The sequence below is a fragment of the Sus scrofa genome, chromosome 2 (assembly GCF_000003025.6).
Source record: "Sus scrofa isolate TJ Tabasco breed Duroc chromosome 2, Sscrofa11.1, whole genome shotgun sequence".
Lineage (NCBI taxonomy): Eukaryota > Metazoa > Chordata > Mammalia > Artiodactyla > Suidae > Sus > Sus scrofa.
The window spans coordinates 148,760,308-148,777,815 of NC_010444.4; the positions used below are offsets into that span (position 1 = coordinate 148,760,308).

Consider the following 17,508-nt stretch of genomic DNA (forward strand, 5'->3'; position numbering starts at 1 on the left):
ACAAGGCTGGCAAACTATTGCTCTTGGGTCAAATCCAGGGCACCACCTGTTATCACAAATGAGGTTCTGTTGGCACACAGCCACACCCACTCCCTTACATATTGGCTACCTAGGCCGGTGCTAGGGAGGCTAGTAGCTGGGAAAGATACTTCACAGCCTGGAAAGGCTCCTGTTGAGATAAGTGAGTGACCCCTGCATCTTTTGTTTGCAAACTGTTAGCTGAAAGCAAGCACTGCCAAACACGGCTATGACTTCAAATCCCCCATGCTCATTGCAAACTCCTGTCATCTCACTGGCTTCCTGACTCCCTCAGGGGTGTGTAGGAGAAAACCACACCTCTGGAAAGGTTTTCTCTCCCTACCAATTGAGTGGGATACTCTCATTCAACACCTGTCTTCTCTTCCTTCTCCCTCACGACCCATTCGTCACACAACTGTCCACTTCACTGGCTCTACTGACTTCTAAGTGACAGGATGAAGTCCGAGGGAAACAACTCCTCCCCAGCCAACTTCCAGTTCCATGTACATGCAGCATCATTTCTCCATGGACCCAGTCTAACTCCTTGGAAATAAACCAAGTGAGTCTGCCCTCAATAGAGCCTATCTATGACAGTGGTGTGGGGGCTCCCCGGTCCTGCAGACCGGGATCTGAGCTCCCTCTCTGCCACCATCCTTTGAATACTTAGCAGGTGCCTTTAAATCAGGTCAAGCAACCAGCAAGTCACAGAACCCAATAAGAATCATTAGGAGGCATTTTGCGCCTTTCATGACAGCTATCTGAGTCCCTCTCCACTTCTTCCTCTCCTTGCTCCATCTCCCGGTCTCCTCCTACGGCCTCTTAGCTGCCAGTATTTCTCTGTTTTGGCTACTGAGTTCATCCTTTGGACTTGACCAAACTTAGCTTTCCTATTCAGCTCTGGGAGTCCACCCTCTCACTTTCCGAAAAGACCCACCAGTAGATATTTTATTTTGAATGATTCTCTTAGTCAAGCCAGTTCTAGGTGGTGGACCCCATTCAATACTAATTCTTAAGTGCTACCAAATATTAGGAGAATAGCAAAGTGACATATAAAAAGCAATCAGGGAGTTCCCATTGTGGCTTGATGGGTTACGAACTCAACATGGTATCCATGCGGATGTGGGTTCTATCCCTGGCCTTGCTCCGTGGGTTAAGGATCCACCATGGCCATAGCTGCAGCATAGGTCGAAGATGGGATTCAGATCTGGTGTTGCTTTGGCTGCAGTGTATGACTGCAGCTACAGCTCCAATTCAACCCTAGCCTGAGAATTTCCATATGATGCAGGTGCAGCCCAAGAAAGAAAAATAAAAAAGCAACCAGAGAGAAGACAGTCCAAGAGCTTGAATCCTGAATTTGTCCATTTCTAGTTGTACGGCTACAGGAAATCAAGTAACCTCTCTGAGATTGAGTTTCTCTCCTAAACTGTGTAGCTATTAATACCCATTTTGTGGAATTACTGTGAGGTTTAGAGATAGCAATACTTTGCATAAATTGGTATTCCTTAAATGGATCTTTTCATTAGAACACACCTTAAATCTCACATTTGTGCCCTAAATCCAAAGAAAAGCAAAATTACAAGGGATTACAACATGAACTACTTTGATAGAGAAGAATTCTGTTTTTTTTTTTTAAAGCATCTTCTTTTACAAATTTAACTGTCTATGTTTTTATCTCCAGCTAAGATTTAAAATCTTCTTTCATCTTTTCCCCATTTACATTTCCTGCCATAAACTTTCACATAGGAAAGACCCAAGCCATGATCAATGTTCCTGCAGCATGAAAATGACCACACCACAGTCGGGCATTGCTAGGAATTTTCCACTGACAAATGGAAAGGAAATGAATACGCATTAAGCTTTAGCTCCAGAGTTCCCACTGTGGTGTAGCAGGTGAAAGATCCAGGGTTGTCTCTGTGGCAAGTGTGGGTTTGGTTCCCAGTATGGCACAGTGGGATGCAGCATTACCATAGCTGGGGGGTAGGTTGCATCTGCAACTTGGATTCAGTCTCTGGCCTGGGAACTTTCATATGCCATAGGTGCAGCCAAAAAAAAAGGATTTAGCTAGAAGGAGGTCCATCCTTCCTTATTTATAGTGGCAAAAGAAGAGAAAGTAAAAGTGAAGTCAAAACTGAAAATAAAACCATAAATGTCCAATTAAAAGGAATAAGTTATTAAATATGTGATACCTCACGACAGAGTACTATTGTAAATTATATTTTGGAAAATCTTTGATGCTCTATAAAGATGCCATAATAACTTAAGTTTTTTTTGTTTGTTTGTTTTTGTCTTTTTGCCATTTCTTGGGCCGCTCCCGCGGCATAGGGAGGTTCCCACGCTAGGGGTCTAATCAGAGCTGTAGTTGCCAGCCTATGCCAGAGCCACAGCAACTCGGGATCCGAGCTGTGTCTGCAACCTGCACCATAGGTTAAGGCAACGCCAGATCCTTAACCCACTGAACAAGGCCAGGGATCGAGCCCGCAACCTCATGGTTCCTCGTCGGATTTATTAACCACTGCGCCACGACGAGAACTCCCTTAAGTTTTTAAAAAATAGTTTAGGGTTTCAGATCCAGCACATAAGAAGCTGAAAAGTCACCACTCCATCCTAACGACAAGTAAAAAAAGCTAAGCAAACTAACTAACCAACAACTCTTCAATCCAGCAGAAAGGTGAGGACACAGGGAAAACCACTGCCCTCCAAAGTGGAGACACAGACAGGCAAACACAGAAATTCACAACTTGCCTGAACAGAAAGTCAGAAGCACACACTCCCAAGGGAACCAGGGCTGAAGTAGGAAAAGCTAAACGGGGAATGATGAATTGCGGGGGGCTCAGTGGGGGTGGCTCCAACAGGGAAAAGCTGGAGGGGGACCCAGTTACCCAGTGTCAGGGTGTCCTCAGAGTTCCGTGACGGCCGTCTCTGAGAGCTCCACCTGCTCCCCACAGCGAAGAACGGAGAAAAATCCCTGATGCTTCTGCGGGGTGGGGGTGGGGGACACTGTGAAATACACCCAACACTCGGGGCTTTACAAGTGGCCTTCAGAAGAAACCATTCCACCTAAGCCTAACCTACCTGGGGTTGGGGGGACGTCACTACCTCCAGCCTTCCACGTGGAGAGGAAAAACACACACCTCCAGCCCCCTCCGGCCAGCCAGGGAAGGAATGAGAAGGGGGTGAAGTCCTCGGTTCAGAGGCACGGGGTCCCCAAAAGACGGAGACCTCACCGAGCACTTTCCTCCACCCGCCTGTCACCACCGCGTCAGCAAAGGTCTACTCACTGTCACTCCTTTTACCCAATACGGTGTGTGCGGCTGTCAACAAAAATAACGGGGCGTTCTAAAAGGCAAAGATCACAGTTTGAAGAGACGGAACAAGCATCAGAAACGGAGTCCTACACGGCAGAAAAGTTGGAATTATCTGCCTAGGAATTTAGAAAAACTGTGACTCGTGTGCTAAAGGTTTCAATGGAAGAAGACGACAATGTAAGCAGAGAGAGAGGAATTCCAACAAAGGATCAGAAAAAATGCTCGAGATCAAAAACACTGTAAGAAATGAAGAAAGCCTTTGATGGGCTCATTAGTAGACCCGATACAATGGAAGAAAGAATCTCTTAACTTGAGGTTATTATGATAGAAACTTACAGAGTTCCCATCATGGCTCACTGGGAACCATCTGACTAGCATCCACGAGGACACAGGTTTGATCCCTGGCCTCGCTCAGTGGGTTAACGATCCGGCGTTGCCATGAGCTATGGCGTAGGTCGAAGAGGTGGCTCAGATCTGGCGTTGCTGTGGCTGTGGTGTAGGCCAGCAGCTAAAGCTCCAATTAGACCCCTAGCCTGGGAACTTGCATATGCCATGGGTGTGGCCCTCAAAAGACCAAATAAATAAATAAATAAATAAAATAGAAACTTACAAAACTGAGGACAAAGGAAAAAGATTGGGGGGAAAAAAAACCCCAGAATACCCAAGCACTTTGGAGAACTTACAGAAGGTGTAACAGGTAAATAATAGGGATACTAGAAGAAATCAGAAGCAATACTTACAGCAATAATGCCTGATAATTTCCCCCCAATTAATGTCAGACACCAAACCACAGATCCAGGAAGCTCACAGGATGCTAAGTCCAAAAAAACCACAAAAGACAAAAAAACTACACCTAAGCATATCATATTCAAATGCCAGAAAGTCAGAGCTAAAAAAAAAAATCTTGAAAAAAGCCAGGGATGGGTGGCGGTATGGATACCTTACCTATAGAGGAGCAAAGGTAAGAGCTACATTTGACGTCTCAGAAGTGATGCCAGCCAGAAGAGGAGGGAGTGAGATACTTCCAGGGTTGAGAGACAAAAAACAGACTAAATTCTGATCTTGCGAAATACCTTTCAAAACCGAAGGAGAAATAAAGATGTTCTCAGACAAATGGAAACTGGGGACATTCGTTGGCAGCAGGGCTGCCTCGCAAGACCTGGTGAAAGAAGCTCTTCAGAGAGAAGGAAAATGACAGAGGTCAGACATGTGGACCTGCATCAAGAAGGGACGTGGGCTGGAGACAGGACGCGCAGAGAGAAATAAAAACCTTCCTTTTTCTGATTTCTAACTGAGCTAATATGTAAGTTTATTTAAAATAATAACAGCAAAACTATATTCAGTTCTTTGTTACTTATGCTTACATATAAGTGAAATGAGTAACAGCAAAGATACAAGAGACAGGAGGGTGCAACTGGGATTATTTTGTTAGTGAGTGTTATTTGAAATTGAATCGAATTAGTTGTAAAGGTATATTGCAAACTCTAGGGAAACCAGTTTAAAAAGTTTTTTAAAAAATGTATAACTGATACACTAAGAAAGGCAAAAAAATGGAAAGATATAAAATGCTCATTATGGAGTTCCCATCCTGGCACAACCAAAACAAATCCGACCAGGAACCATGAGGTTGTGGGTTCGATCCCTGGCCTCGCTCAGTGGGTTAAGGATCCAGCATTGCCGTGAGCTGTGGTGTAGGTTGTAGACATGACTCGGATCCCACGTTGCTGTGGCTGTGGCATAGGCCGGTGGCAACAGCTCCAATTAGACCCTAGACTGGGAACCTCCATGTGCTGTGAGTGCGGCCCTGAGAAGACAGAGACAAAAATAAATAAAATAAAATAAAATGCTCATTTAAAAATCGCAAAAGGCAGAAAAAGAATGGAAAACAAAAGTAAGAACAGAAAACAAGAAGAAAACACTCACAAAACAGTAAATATTAATCCAACTATATCAATAATCACTTGGAATATCAATGGTTTAAATACACCAGTTAAAAAACAGAGATTGTCAGAGCTGATCAAAAATACAACCCAGGAGTTCCCACTGTGGCATGAGTTCAATACGTGGCCTAGCTCAGTGGGTTAAGTATCCAGTGTTGCTGTGAGCTGTGGTGTAGGTCACAGAGATGGCTCAGATCTGGCATTGCTATGGCTGAGGCATAGACCGGCAGCTGTGGTTCTAATTTGACCCCTAGCCTGGGAATTTCCATATGCTGCAGGTGCGCCCTAAAAATAAAAAAATAAAAAATAAAAAACACAACCCAGCTACACTTTGTCTACAAGAAACCAGCTTTAGACATAAGGACACATATAAACTAAAAGTAGATGGATGGGGGAAAAACATACCGTGCAAACATTAATTAAAACAAAGCAGAAGTAGCTATACTAATTTCAGGTAAGGCAGACTTCAAAGTAAAAAAGTTATCAGGTTTAAAGAAGGGCCCTACATAATGATAAAAGGTCAATTCTTCAGGAAAGCCAAACAATTTTAAGTACATACGCCTAAACACAGAGCATCAAAACTAGTGAGGGAAAAAGCGGTAGAATTGCAGGAGAAATAAATAAATCCACTGTTATACTTGGAGATTTTAAGACCCTTCTACCGAAAATGAACAAATCCAGCAGGCAGAAAATCAGTAAAGACAGAGTTGAACACCACAGGACTATCAATGACCCGGATATAACTGAAATTTACAAACGTTTCTGTCCAACAGCAGACTACACATTCTTCTCAAGTTCGCTAGAACTTTCACCAAGACAGGCCACATTCTGGGCTATGAAACATACTTTAACAAATTTAAAAGAACAGAGAGCACATAATATCTATTCTCAGACCACAACAGAATTAAATTAGAAATAAAAAGAGAGAGAGATGGAAAATCCCCTACATACTTGGAGATTAGACAACACTCTGCTAAATAACACTTGGGTCAAAGAAAAAAATCTCAAAAGAAATTGTAAAATATTTTGAGCTAAAGTGAAAATATAATATATAAAATCCGTGGGATACAATTAAAGAAGTGCTTAGAGGGAAACACTGAATGCATATCTTAGAAAAATCAATAGTCTAAGCCTCCGTCTTAAGAAACTAGAACAGGAAGACAAATCAGATCCAAAGTAAGCAGAAGAAAAGAAGGAATTAAAAATAGAACATAAATCAATTAAATTGAAAACAAAAAGGCAACAAATAAAATTAAGCCAAAAGCTCGCTTTTCAAAAAGTTCAATAAAATCGATAAGCATCTAGGCAGGATAACTAAGGAAAAAAAGAGAAGACATAAGAGAAGACATATATTAGAAGATAAAGAAATAAATACATAAATATATATATATATACATATACATAAATACTAGAAAAAAAAGAGTGGACATCACTATAGATCCTATGTACATTCAAAGAATAATAAAGGGAACTTGGGGTTAACAGACACAGACTATTGCCTTTGGAATGGATTAGCAATGAGATCCTGCTTTGTAGCCCTGGAAACTATGTCTAGTCACTTATGATGGAGCTTGATAATGTGAGAAAAAAGAATGTACACATGTATGTGTAACTGGGTCACCATGCTGTACAGTGGAAAACTGACAGAACACTATAAACCAGCTATAATGGGAAAAAAATTAAAATCATTATATGTTTAAAAATAAGAATAATAAAAAAATACTATAAAGGGACTTTCATTGGGCTCAGCCAGTTAAGAACCCAGCATAGTCTCTGTGAGAATGCGGGTTTGATCTCTGGCCTCACTCAGTGGGTTTAAGGATCTGGCATTGCCACGTACAGCTTGCAGATGTGGCTTCAAACCAGTATTGCTGCATCTGTTGCATAGGCCTCAGGTACAGCTCCAACTCGACCCCTAGCCTAGGAACTTCCATATGCCGCAGGTGCAGCCATGAAAAAAAAAAGAAATACTATGAAAATCTCTCTGCCCATAAATTTGATAACCCAAATGAAATAGACTAATTCCTTGAAAAACACAATCCACTAAAACTCAAACAAGAAGAAATGCACAATCTGAATACTTAATGGTAAGAAACTCCAAGGAACTGGTACATCTAAGACAGGGTGGTTTTGGCAAGTGGATAAATAGATTAATGAATAAAAATAGAGAGCCTATATAGCAAAAATTGAAAGAACACTGTAAATCAACTATACTTTAATCAAACTTAAAAAGAACGGAACAGAAGCCTAGAAATAGACCCATATAAATATAGGCAACTGATCTTTGACAAAGGTGCAGAGGCAACACAATGAGGCAAAGACAGTCTTTTTCAACAAATGGTGCTGGACCATTGGGACATCCACCGGCAATCAAATGAATCTAGACACAAATCTTACATTCCTCACAAAATTTAATTCAAAAGGGATCACAAACCTAAACGGAAAATGGCAAACTCTAAACCCTTAGGAGATAAGATAGAAGAAAATCTAGATGACCTTGGGTATGGCAACGTTTTAGATACAACATCAAAAGAAGTAATGGGTAAGCTTAACTTGATTAGAATTTAAAACTTGGAGTTCCCCTGTTGGCACAGAAGGGTAAGGATCCAGAGTTGTTGCTGCTGTAACTTTGGCTGCTGCTGTGCCACAGGTTCAATCCCTGGCCCCAGAACTTGCACCTGCCACAGGCATGGCCAAAAGAAAACAACAATAACAACAACAACGATCTTGTGCCTCACAAAAGAAAATGTGAAGAGAATCGGAAGACAAGACACAGACCAGGAAAAAGTACTCAAGAGACACAGGTGATAAAGGATTGTTATCCACAATATACAAAGAACTCTTAAAACAATAAACGCTAATAAAATGAGCAACCCAAATTAAAAATGAGCAAAAGAACTGAACAAATGCTTCACAAGAAGACATAGAGATGACAAGTAAGCATATAAAAACATGCTCAATAGCATATCGTCATCAGGGAATTGCAAATTAAAGCGACAAGTGAGATACAACTACGCCTCTGCTAGAACGGCTAAAATCCAAAACAGGGGTTACACCAAATGCTGCTCAGGGATGTGGAGCAACCAGAACTCTCATTCACTGCTGGAGGGAAAGCAAAAGGGTGCAACTACTTTGGAAGACAGTTTGGCGATTTCTTGCAAAACCAAATATACTCTTACCAGGCGACGCAGCAATCACACTCAACTTGCGCAAATGAATTGAAAAGCTTCGTCCACACAAAAAGCTGCCAATGAATGTTTACAACAGCTTTAGCCCTAACTGCCAAAACTTGGACACAACCGAAACGTCCTTCAGTACGTGAATGAATAAATAAACCGGAGTAAATCTAGACCAAGGAATATTCAGTGCTAAAAAGAAATGAGCTATCAAGCCATGAACAGATGCTTAAATGCGTTTTACTAAGTAAAGAAAGCAACCTGAAAAGATTAGATATCCTATGATTTTACAGGATTTTTAGGGCAGTGAAAACAACTCCACTTGATACTATAATTATGCATGCATTATGCATTTGTCAAAATCCACAGAATGCACAACACCCAGAGTGAACCCAGATGTAAACTACGCACTTGGGATGGTGATGCTGTGTCAAGAGGTTCGACCACTGTAACAAAGGTACCCCTCTTGGGGACGGAGGTAATGGAGGGGCTAGGCAAGAGTGGGGGCAGGGGGCAGGAGAAATATGGGAAATCTCTGTACTTTCCACTCGGTTTTGCTGTGAACCTAAGACGGCTCTCAGCCATCAAGCTGATTACATGTCTTACAAAGTGGTTAAAATCAAGAAATAAAACATAAAAAGTGGTGAAAAATCAGTGAAAAACAGATAATGCCACATATTCGTACTTTTATTTTGGAGTAAAGAAAATGGCTCTTGGGTTAGTGGCAATTTTCTCTGGGATATTATGAGGAAGGGAGGCAGTTTATGTTTTCCCGGTGTTGAGCTATTTGATTCACCTTGGTTTCTTCTCCAACATTAGGTTTTGACTGTACACCTACAAAGCTGGTGCTCAGCAACTTTTTCAAATAAAGGAGAAAAGAGAAAATCAGTGGGTGAAGGGAGATTTGGGGACCCCTCGTTATCCACACCCCACTGGCCCCACCCCACACATCTATCTATAAAAAGTACACTGAACCCTTCCTGCCACCCAGTTTTGAGCCTCATCACAAGCCTTCAATGGCTTTAAACTTTACTCTTAGATACAGGTCCATGAAAGAAGATATGACCCTGAAGGGCTCAGACTGGCAATGAACTCACTAATAATATTAGAACCACTGACAGGCATGGCTTTGTTCCAAAGACCATGGACTTAGAAGCACTTATCCGACTGGGTGGGCAAGGAAAAAATATCGGGATTTATATTTGTATTTATGATTCCATCTATTCCTTTTCTTTGCATTGTATAATATCATGAGATAGCAGTACATTACTGTATAGGTAATTTACATATATACACATGTGTGTGCATACATATGTATGTTTACATATATATACATAGAGAAAGAGTATGTTCAAAAATGTTTGCATCAAGGAGCATCATCAGAAAAGTTTATAGACCCTTGTGGTAGGTAGGGACCCTCTGCTCCAACCCCTTCATTTCAGAAAGAAGGAAATTAAAACTCAGAGAGAAGGGAAGTAACGTGCCTAAACTGGATAGCTAGGTGGTGAAAAGCTAATGCATTATCCAGTTGTCTTTCTTTTTGTCTCATCTCATTGCTTTTTGATGGAGTAGAACTGTTTTTTGAATGCCACATGAGTCCATGTTAAGAGTATAGGAGTTTTCTCTGTGGGTTAAGAATCCGACTGCAGCAGCTTGGGATGCTTCAGAGGGCTGGGTTCGATCCCCAGCCTGGTGTAGTGGGTTAAAGAGAACTTCCATAGGCCATGGGTGCAGCCATTAAAAAAAAAAAAAGAGAGAGTGCAGATAAATTTTAACATTATATTTTCCTAGAAGTTTAATCTTTCAAAGTGCTTCCACACCCAAATGGACCTGCTGCCTCTTCTTGCAAACAGAGGGCTTAACTTGCAGTCACGGGTTGCATTCTCCTTGGCCAGATTTCCTCTTCGTAGGGAGCTTTATCCACTGTCTCACAGGAACATTATTTGTAAGGATAATACCCAGTGGAAACTAATCATAAAGAAAATCAGCTACAGAAATCACTCACAGAAAGCATCCCAGACAGCACACTGGCCTTCTAAAACATTACTTACAAGAGCCATCAGCAAAACCCTGTCTCCAGGGGCCATTACTTTGAGGGAACTCTGCCAATCGCAGCATTACTTAGAAGGCACCATTTTTATGTTCCTCAAATGCCTACTGTCAAAGTCAACGAAAGTTCTGAAGGGTTTCAAACAAATCCAAGTTTGGCTAAGTAAATATATGCCCAGATTCAACTGTGGCCTGAGGGCCAGGTAAATAAGAGCTTCTCCCCAGCCTGAGTGCAAATTTCAGTTGGTCAGAGCAGCCTTGTAAAATTCAGTTACTACTCTAAGGGTTGGGATTTGGATGACTCGAGAGGCCTTTATAAACCCAGCATTCAATTGCTAGCTGTCTTTGCTTGTGTAGGGTAAGGAGGAAAACTTTAATTTTTCGGAATCATTTTGAAAACCATCACCCAGGACAAAAAAGGCAAATGGTAAATAAGAACCACATCTCTTTTGTTTCAATTCTCCCCTCCTACGCCCAGAAATCCTGCTGACGTCCCAAGGAAATATCTTGCACAAAAGTGGCCCATGTGCAAGGAACCAGAAGTGACCCCCCAGCTCCCTAAAGGGGGCTATCATAGACTCATGTAATCACAATTTTATTACTTTGTTTTCACTGGATGACTATTTGCAAAATCATTTGCTCTTGGCAGAGCATATATCATAATTCTCTTCCCTTCAGTAATTTCTTCACTGCTGAAAAAAATCTGCATGCATGGAAAGCATCTTGACGAAAATCGTGAAAAAAATATTTACTTCTCACTTAGAAACTGCTTTTGTTCTGCATCATCAAAAAGTGTAAGCAAGAAGTTTGTGCAGAGGATTTGAGCAATAGAATGCCCATCATGAGAAAAATATGAATACATAATTTAATAAGGTGTTTACCAATAGGTCCAGAACCACAAACATAAACACCCAGGGAAAATTTGAACCTGGAACTTGGCATTTGGAGTATAACCCAGTGACATTCATTACATTTTCATCCTACCAAACACGTCTGTTATTTAACCCCTTCTCAACATACTCATTTATTTTTTGTTTTGTTTGTTTGCTCCTATCCTTCCCTCCCCTCACCCCCCAGGGCCACACCTGTGGCATATGGAAGTTCCCAGGCTAGGGGCTGAATAGGAGCTGTAGCTGCTGGTCTATACCACAGCCACAGCAACGCCAGATCCAAGGCGAGTCTGCAACCTACACCACAGCTCACAGCAACACCAGATCTTTAACCCAATGAGCAAGGCCAGGGATCAAACCCGCACCCTCATGGATACTAGTCAGGTTCATTACCACTGAACGACGATGGGAACTCGTACTCATTTATTAATGAGTACGGGAACTCCTGTACACTCACTTCCTTAAGGTGGGAATTAATAATGAGCTGTGCTAGAGCCAAAGCACATTTTAATTTTATCATGGTATTAAAAAAAAAACCTGTCTTTCAATAGCTTCAGCATCAGTTTGGAAGAATAAGGATTTCGCAGCAGGTATTCTCAAAGGCTGCGCATCTGAGCTCCAAGCATCCTGCTGGCCGGCAGGGGCAGAGGGGACAGCTTCTGCCGTGAGGTGGGAAGCTCTGTCCTTGCCCTGTGTGACAGTAACGTGTCAGGAACAGATGCAAAGGTGAGGCTCACTGAATTAAAATAAAGAAGAGGAACCCTAGTCTGGAAAGAGGGGGGACTCTGGAATCCCAAATATCAGCTTGAATTCTGCCTCTTCACTTATTATCTGTGTTAACTTGGGGCTAAACACTTAGTTCCTCTGGGTTTAACTGCCTGCAAAAGAAAAAAAAATATATATATATATATATATATACATTTATGTCAGGTACACAGAAGGAGCTCAAAAAGAGATACTTTTATATATTTATGTCAGAACACAGAAGGAGCTCAAAAAGAGATACTTATCAAATCTGCAGCTAGTCAAAGCTGCAGTAAGAGACGCTATATCATAGAATTAAACTTCAAAATTATCCTGATAATGGAAAGATGAGCTAGGATAGTGATGACTATATTACATAGGGGGGAAAAATCCTAGTAAAAATATATCTTTTTTCCTTTTGTTTTTGTTTTAGGTTCAACTGTACCTGCACAGTCTGCAGTCTCCCACCTGGCTTAAGTGGAAAGGTTTCTGAAGGCCTGAATGTCATGGAGTTTATTACAGAGACATTGTAAACAGTAGGACGTTGTTTATTGAATTGTTGCATGTAATCTCTACTACAGAAGCATATGTCATGGATAAATCAGGGGAAGTAACTCGCCTCATGCATTTGGCTACAGCCACGTCCCATCTAGAACAATGTGTTCAGCTCTGGGCACTATATTTTCAAAGAGTATTTATAAAATATAGTGTAATCTGCAAAGGAAATTCAAATGGTGAAAGGCTCCTACAAGGAAGAGCTGAAGAAAGTGAAAATAATAAGGCTAAAAAAAGAGAACAGTAAGGAGAATGTGATAGTTGCCCTCAAAGATAGAAAAGGCAGTAAAAAAAAAAAAAAATCAAAGCGTAATTAAGAGTAACGAAGAGTACCTGGTATTGAGTACCAGGTGCAAAGTATCACTGCTACCAGAAAGGAAGGAAGGAAGGAAGGAAGGAAGGAAGGAAGGAAGGAAGAAGAAAGAAAGAAAGAAAGAAAGAAAGAAAGAAAGAAAGAAAGAAAGAAAGAAAGAAAGAAAGAAAGAAAGAAAGAAAGAAAGAAAGAAAAAGAAAGAAAGAAAGAAAACTGAGCAACAGAGGGTAAGTTAAGCATTTATGGTCACATCATCTGTAAGGGGTGAGCCACCTTTCATCCCAGTAACCCACCCCCCAATCTGGGAGAGTATCAAAGCCATTTCCCAAATACATCTAACCTCTCTCTTATAGGATCCTGGTAAGAGTGCACCTTCCTGGTTCTTTGGAAGTGAGACCTGGACGAATGATCTGCTCTGGCCCATGAAGTATGAGCGTAAGTCATGTTTATGACTGCAGTGTGGGAACTGGAGAATCTGTGAGCAATATGCCACATGCTTTTCCCACCATGGACGTGAGGCCCTGGGACCTCCATCAGTCTAGGTCTCCGAGGGGCAAGGATGAACAGAGCTGCCCTCCAGAACCATGACAGACAAGTAGAAGGAGGGAGAAAACAAACCGTCATGGTTTGATTAAGCCACTGAGATTTGGGGACTATTTGTTACATGACATTACCCCATTTTTTTTCTGACAGACACATGAGCCCCACATGCTTAAAATCATTACAATAACTCAGAATAAAGAAGCATAGCTATTCTTATATTTCTAGGGATCACAACTCAGAATAGTTACTGTGCAGAAGCTACAAGCAGGCAGACTTGGGCTTAATTTAATTTTTTTCATGTAAAGTCATCCAAAATTGCTTCATGAGGTAGTGAGCTCCCTGAAAATAGGAGCATTCAAACAGAGGCCAGATGATGGCTGTGCATCTGTATAGCAAAAGAGGCCGCTTCATTAAGGAGGTTCAATGTATCAATCTTTCACCCAGCACCTCCAATGTTCCAGGCATCGCCGCCACAAAGATAAATCCAAAGACACAATCCCTATCCTCAAGGAAATAGTCGCCCAGCTCAGAAGCAGATAACCTCTGCTGCCTCTTTGAACAGTGTGATTCAACCCAATTAGAGATAATAGCATGGCCTGGATGAAGCTGACAGCAAGCCTGAGCTTAGAAATAACCAAGTAGCACTAGAAACCCGGCTGATGCTTAGGTTGTACGATTATTTTTTAATTAGGAGCCAAAAGTATAGGGTTGGCGAAAGGAAGGGAAACGAAAGAATTGGTGGGTTTAACATTTTTCCTTCCTCTAGTCACCATTCTTCAATCTTGCAAACCAGGCATATTATCTGGCTTACATCAGGGGTGTTGCAGCAGAGGGAACAGCCCTGACTCACAGCAATTGTGACCGATTTTCCCATCACTTCTCCCGCCCCTTGGAGTCAGGAAGGGACTCTTTCAATAGTGATCAAAGTCAGACCTGAAGGGAGGCAGGAACCTTTCCCTAGGGCCATTCTTCAGTTTAGAAATCAGCCAAACCCTCGCCACAAGACCAGAAGTTTACCCTAAAAGGGGATTTGAGCAGGGCCTAGAGGAATTCCCTATTCTAAACCACAGATGAAAAGCACAAACTAAATGAGTGATTACAAACGCACCGCTCTGCTCCCCAAAGGCGCCTTTAAACAGTACTCATTTCAGTACTTTCTTTCCCTGTAATCAATAGTTAAAGCTTTGTTGTTTTTTAAACTTGCAAAAATCCAAGAGTGCACAGATTGGCCTCTCCTTCCCTGGCTCGCTGGATTTTAATGGAAAAACATCTAAAACTTGGGGTAGCGTTAACTGTCACTGCTCAGAGGCACACATTTCCATTTCAGGTTATTTTTCATAAGAGCGTATTAGTGATATAATATATGCAGCGGGATTCTGCAGCCATTCTCAAAACCAGGGTGAGGTATCTGGTTACTATTGTTCCCCACCTCAAAAGCAGCTTGAACTCCCAGTCCTCCAACCCTGTCCAGGCCCTGAATTTTCTGAACTGTGGTCCTGATTGCCTATGAAATAAACAAATAAATGAGGGCAAGCTGGATTTCAGGGCCATATCTTAAGTCAGCTCAGGGTGACCTGAGTGTCTCAAACACACACACACACACACACACACACACACACACACACAGAAGAAACTGGCTTTGGCACATGGAAGAGCAGCAGCGAACCTGCAGCTGGTGCTACTTTAACGTGCACCCTTCATACTCTGGCTGATTTTCAAAAACACAATAATACTCTTCGCCAGAAAGCTGGGTCCCCAGGCTTGTGCCAAACTACCCACACAAATATACACTTTACAAGCACAGATGGGAAATGCCAATCCAGGACTGAAAAGAGGCATGGGGATTCGGGTGTTTAGTCTGGTCGCTCCACACCCAAAAGTTTCAGGGACAGGGCTGATGTTTGAAGGGGGCGGGGGGGTACCGCCCATCCCCTACTTTCATCCGGGTACTATGGCGACGACCCCCTGTTTTCCCAAGACCGCGTTGCCCGCCGCCCTGGTGATGACCCTTGAGATCTAATCTAGCGTCAGCGGGGACACCAAGACAATCGTGCTGCTGGGTACTCAGACCGAGAGAAGGGCTGGAAACCACTCAGCCTTCCGGGCTGGCCGGACTGACACACCCACTCAGAACCGATGGCCCGGGGACGCGGCAGCCAGGCGGGGGGGACCCACGCGCCTCCGTCCCGCGCGCACGAAGACGTTGCGGTTGAGGACGCGCCGATCATTCAGATCCCGGCTGGGAGGTCTCGCTGCCCCCAGCGGAGGATGCCCGCTTCCTCCCCCTCGTCCTCCATTCCCGTGCAAAGTGAGCGGGAGAAAGTTGTGTCCGGGCCCTGGCGCCCCGGGGCTGGGAAGGGAACGCGGGCAGGCGGAGAGGAGACCCGGGCCCCCCTTACCTTGTCCTTGGGGCCGAGGTTCTGCAAAACCTCCTTGCCGGTGGCGCTCCGGATCTCCACCCCGGCGGGCGCGGGCGACGCGGGCGCGGGCTCCCGGCTCTCCTCCCGGCCTTGGCCCCGGCGCGGGGTGTCCCCCTCGGCGCCGGGGCGGCTCGCCGAGCCGCGGCCGCTGCCCTGGCTGCTCCGGGGAGTCTTGGCGCCCCGCTGCCCCACGCTCAGGCATCGAAATCCAGCGTCTTGCTCTCGAAGGCGCCCTCCACGTTGCAGAACATACCGCCGTACTTCTGCCGCGGGACCTGGTCGGTGGTGCCCGGCCTGGCCAGGTACACGGGCAGATCGTCCTCGTGGGAGCTGTCCCAGCCTCTGCGGCCCGAGGCCATGGTTGGATCGCGACGGCGGCCCGCGGGTCCTCTTCCCGAGAGGCGGAAAGGGCAGCTGCCGGCAGCGTGCGCGGAGCCACAGTGACTGGGGCGGGAGGAGGCGCCTGAGCCTTCGCGCCAGAGGCGGCAGTGCTGCTCCGGTTCCTGCCAGTCCCCAGCGAGCCCCGAGCCAGCGAGCGCGGCGCGGGGGCCGGAGCTGCTGCGCGTTGCGCTCGCCCGCCCGCCCGCCCCGCCGGCCGCACCTCCTCCGCGCTGGGGACCCTAACGTGGCCTCTGGCGATCACGCGTCCCAGCCGCCCATCCCAGGAGAAATGCAACTTGGCGCGCGCGCGCGCTCACACGCACACGCACACTCCCCGCTGCCCAACAACCCCCAGATTCACACTCAAGAACTTGCTGCACTCAACACGTGCGCACAAGCCGTGCTTTACTACTCCCCAGTTGGCCTTACAAGCACAAACCTCTCTGTCCCGCTCAGGCGGTTGGATTTCAAAGCGAAGTCGACACACATAGAAACTCAGGTTTACCAGACTCCCAAGCTTGGACTTTGTTTACCTATAGTCCCAGATTGGCCGCATCCTGCTCTTAGAATGGCCTCCCAATTGCTCCCAGGTCTAGAATCTGCCTCACCAACCTGCACCCTCACGCAAGGAGCTCCCGAATTTACAGGTTTTCCTCGTGGGGGGTTGGGGAGGGGCGTCATGGATAATCACAAAAGCCTGTCATTGCATCCCACTCTTAAACCCCTTCTTCCTTGATGGGCACCCCTTTAGATTTTGCTTTTTATCCCCTCTTAATTTGTCTTACACACCGTCACATGACAGATCACGGACATGCCTTGCAAAATACTCTTAATACCCTCCCTATTCTGGGACCACGACCCCCTGGCGGATAATACCTCACACACTGAGGTCAGAGCCCTCCCCCGGCCCTCCCCCCAAGTCCAGACTTAGCTCCAGAATGTACAACCAGAGACTTGGAGGTTCTTGTTCCCTGGCGCGCACACAGTGTTACTCTGGTACATGCTTTCCCCACGTCATCCCCTCCCCCGCGTCCACCCAGGGACCCTCTAAGCCAAACTTTGCCACATTAACACAGAGTCCAGGAACTGCAGAGCTTGCGTGGCATCTGCACACCCAGCCCAAACCCAGAACCTGTAATGCCCACCCGAAACTGGGCCCCCTCTTGGAAAGTCA

General features: G+C 44.4%; 1 protein-coding gene across 1 annotated transcript in view; it reads right to left on the reverse strand.

The window, feature by feature from the left end:
• DPYSL3 (dihydropyrimidinase like 3) overlaps positions 1–16,748 on the reverse strand; it is a 113,493-nt gene extending 96,745 nt beyond the window's left edge. The window contains 2 exon segments of the mRNA XM_003124066.6: positions 15,933–16,153; positions 16,156–16,748. Of these exon segments, the coding sequence (XP_003124114.4) occupies positions 15,933–16,153; positions 16,156–16,312 (378 nt within the window). The 5' untranslated portion in view covers positions 16,313–16,748.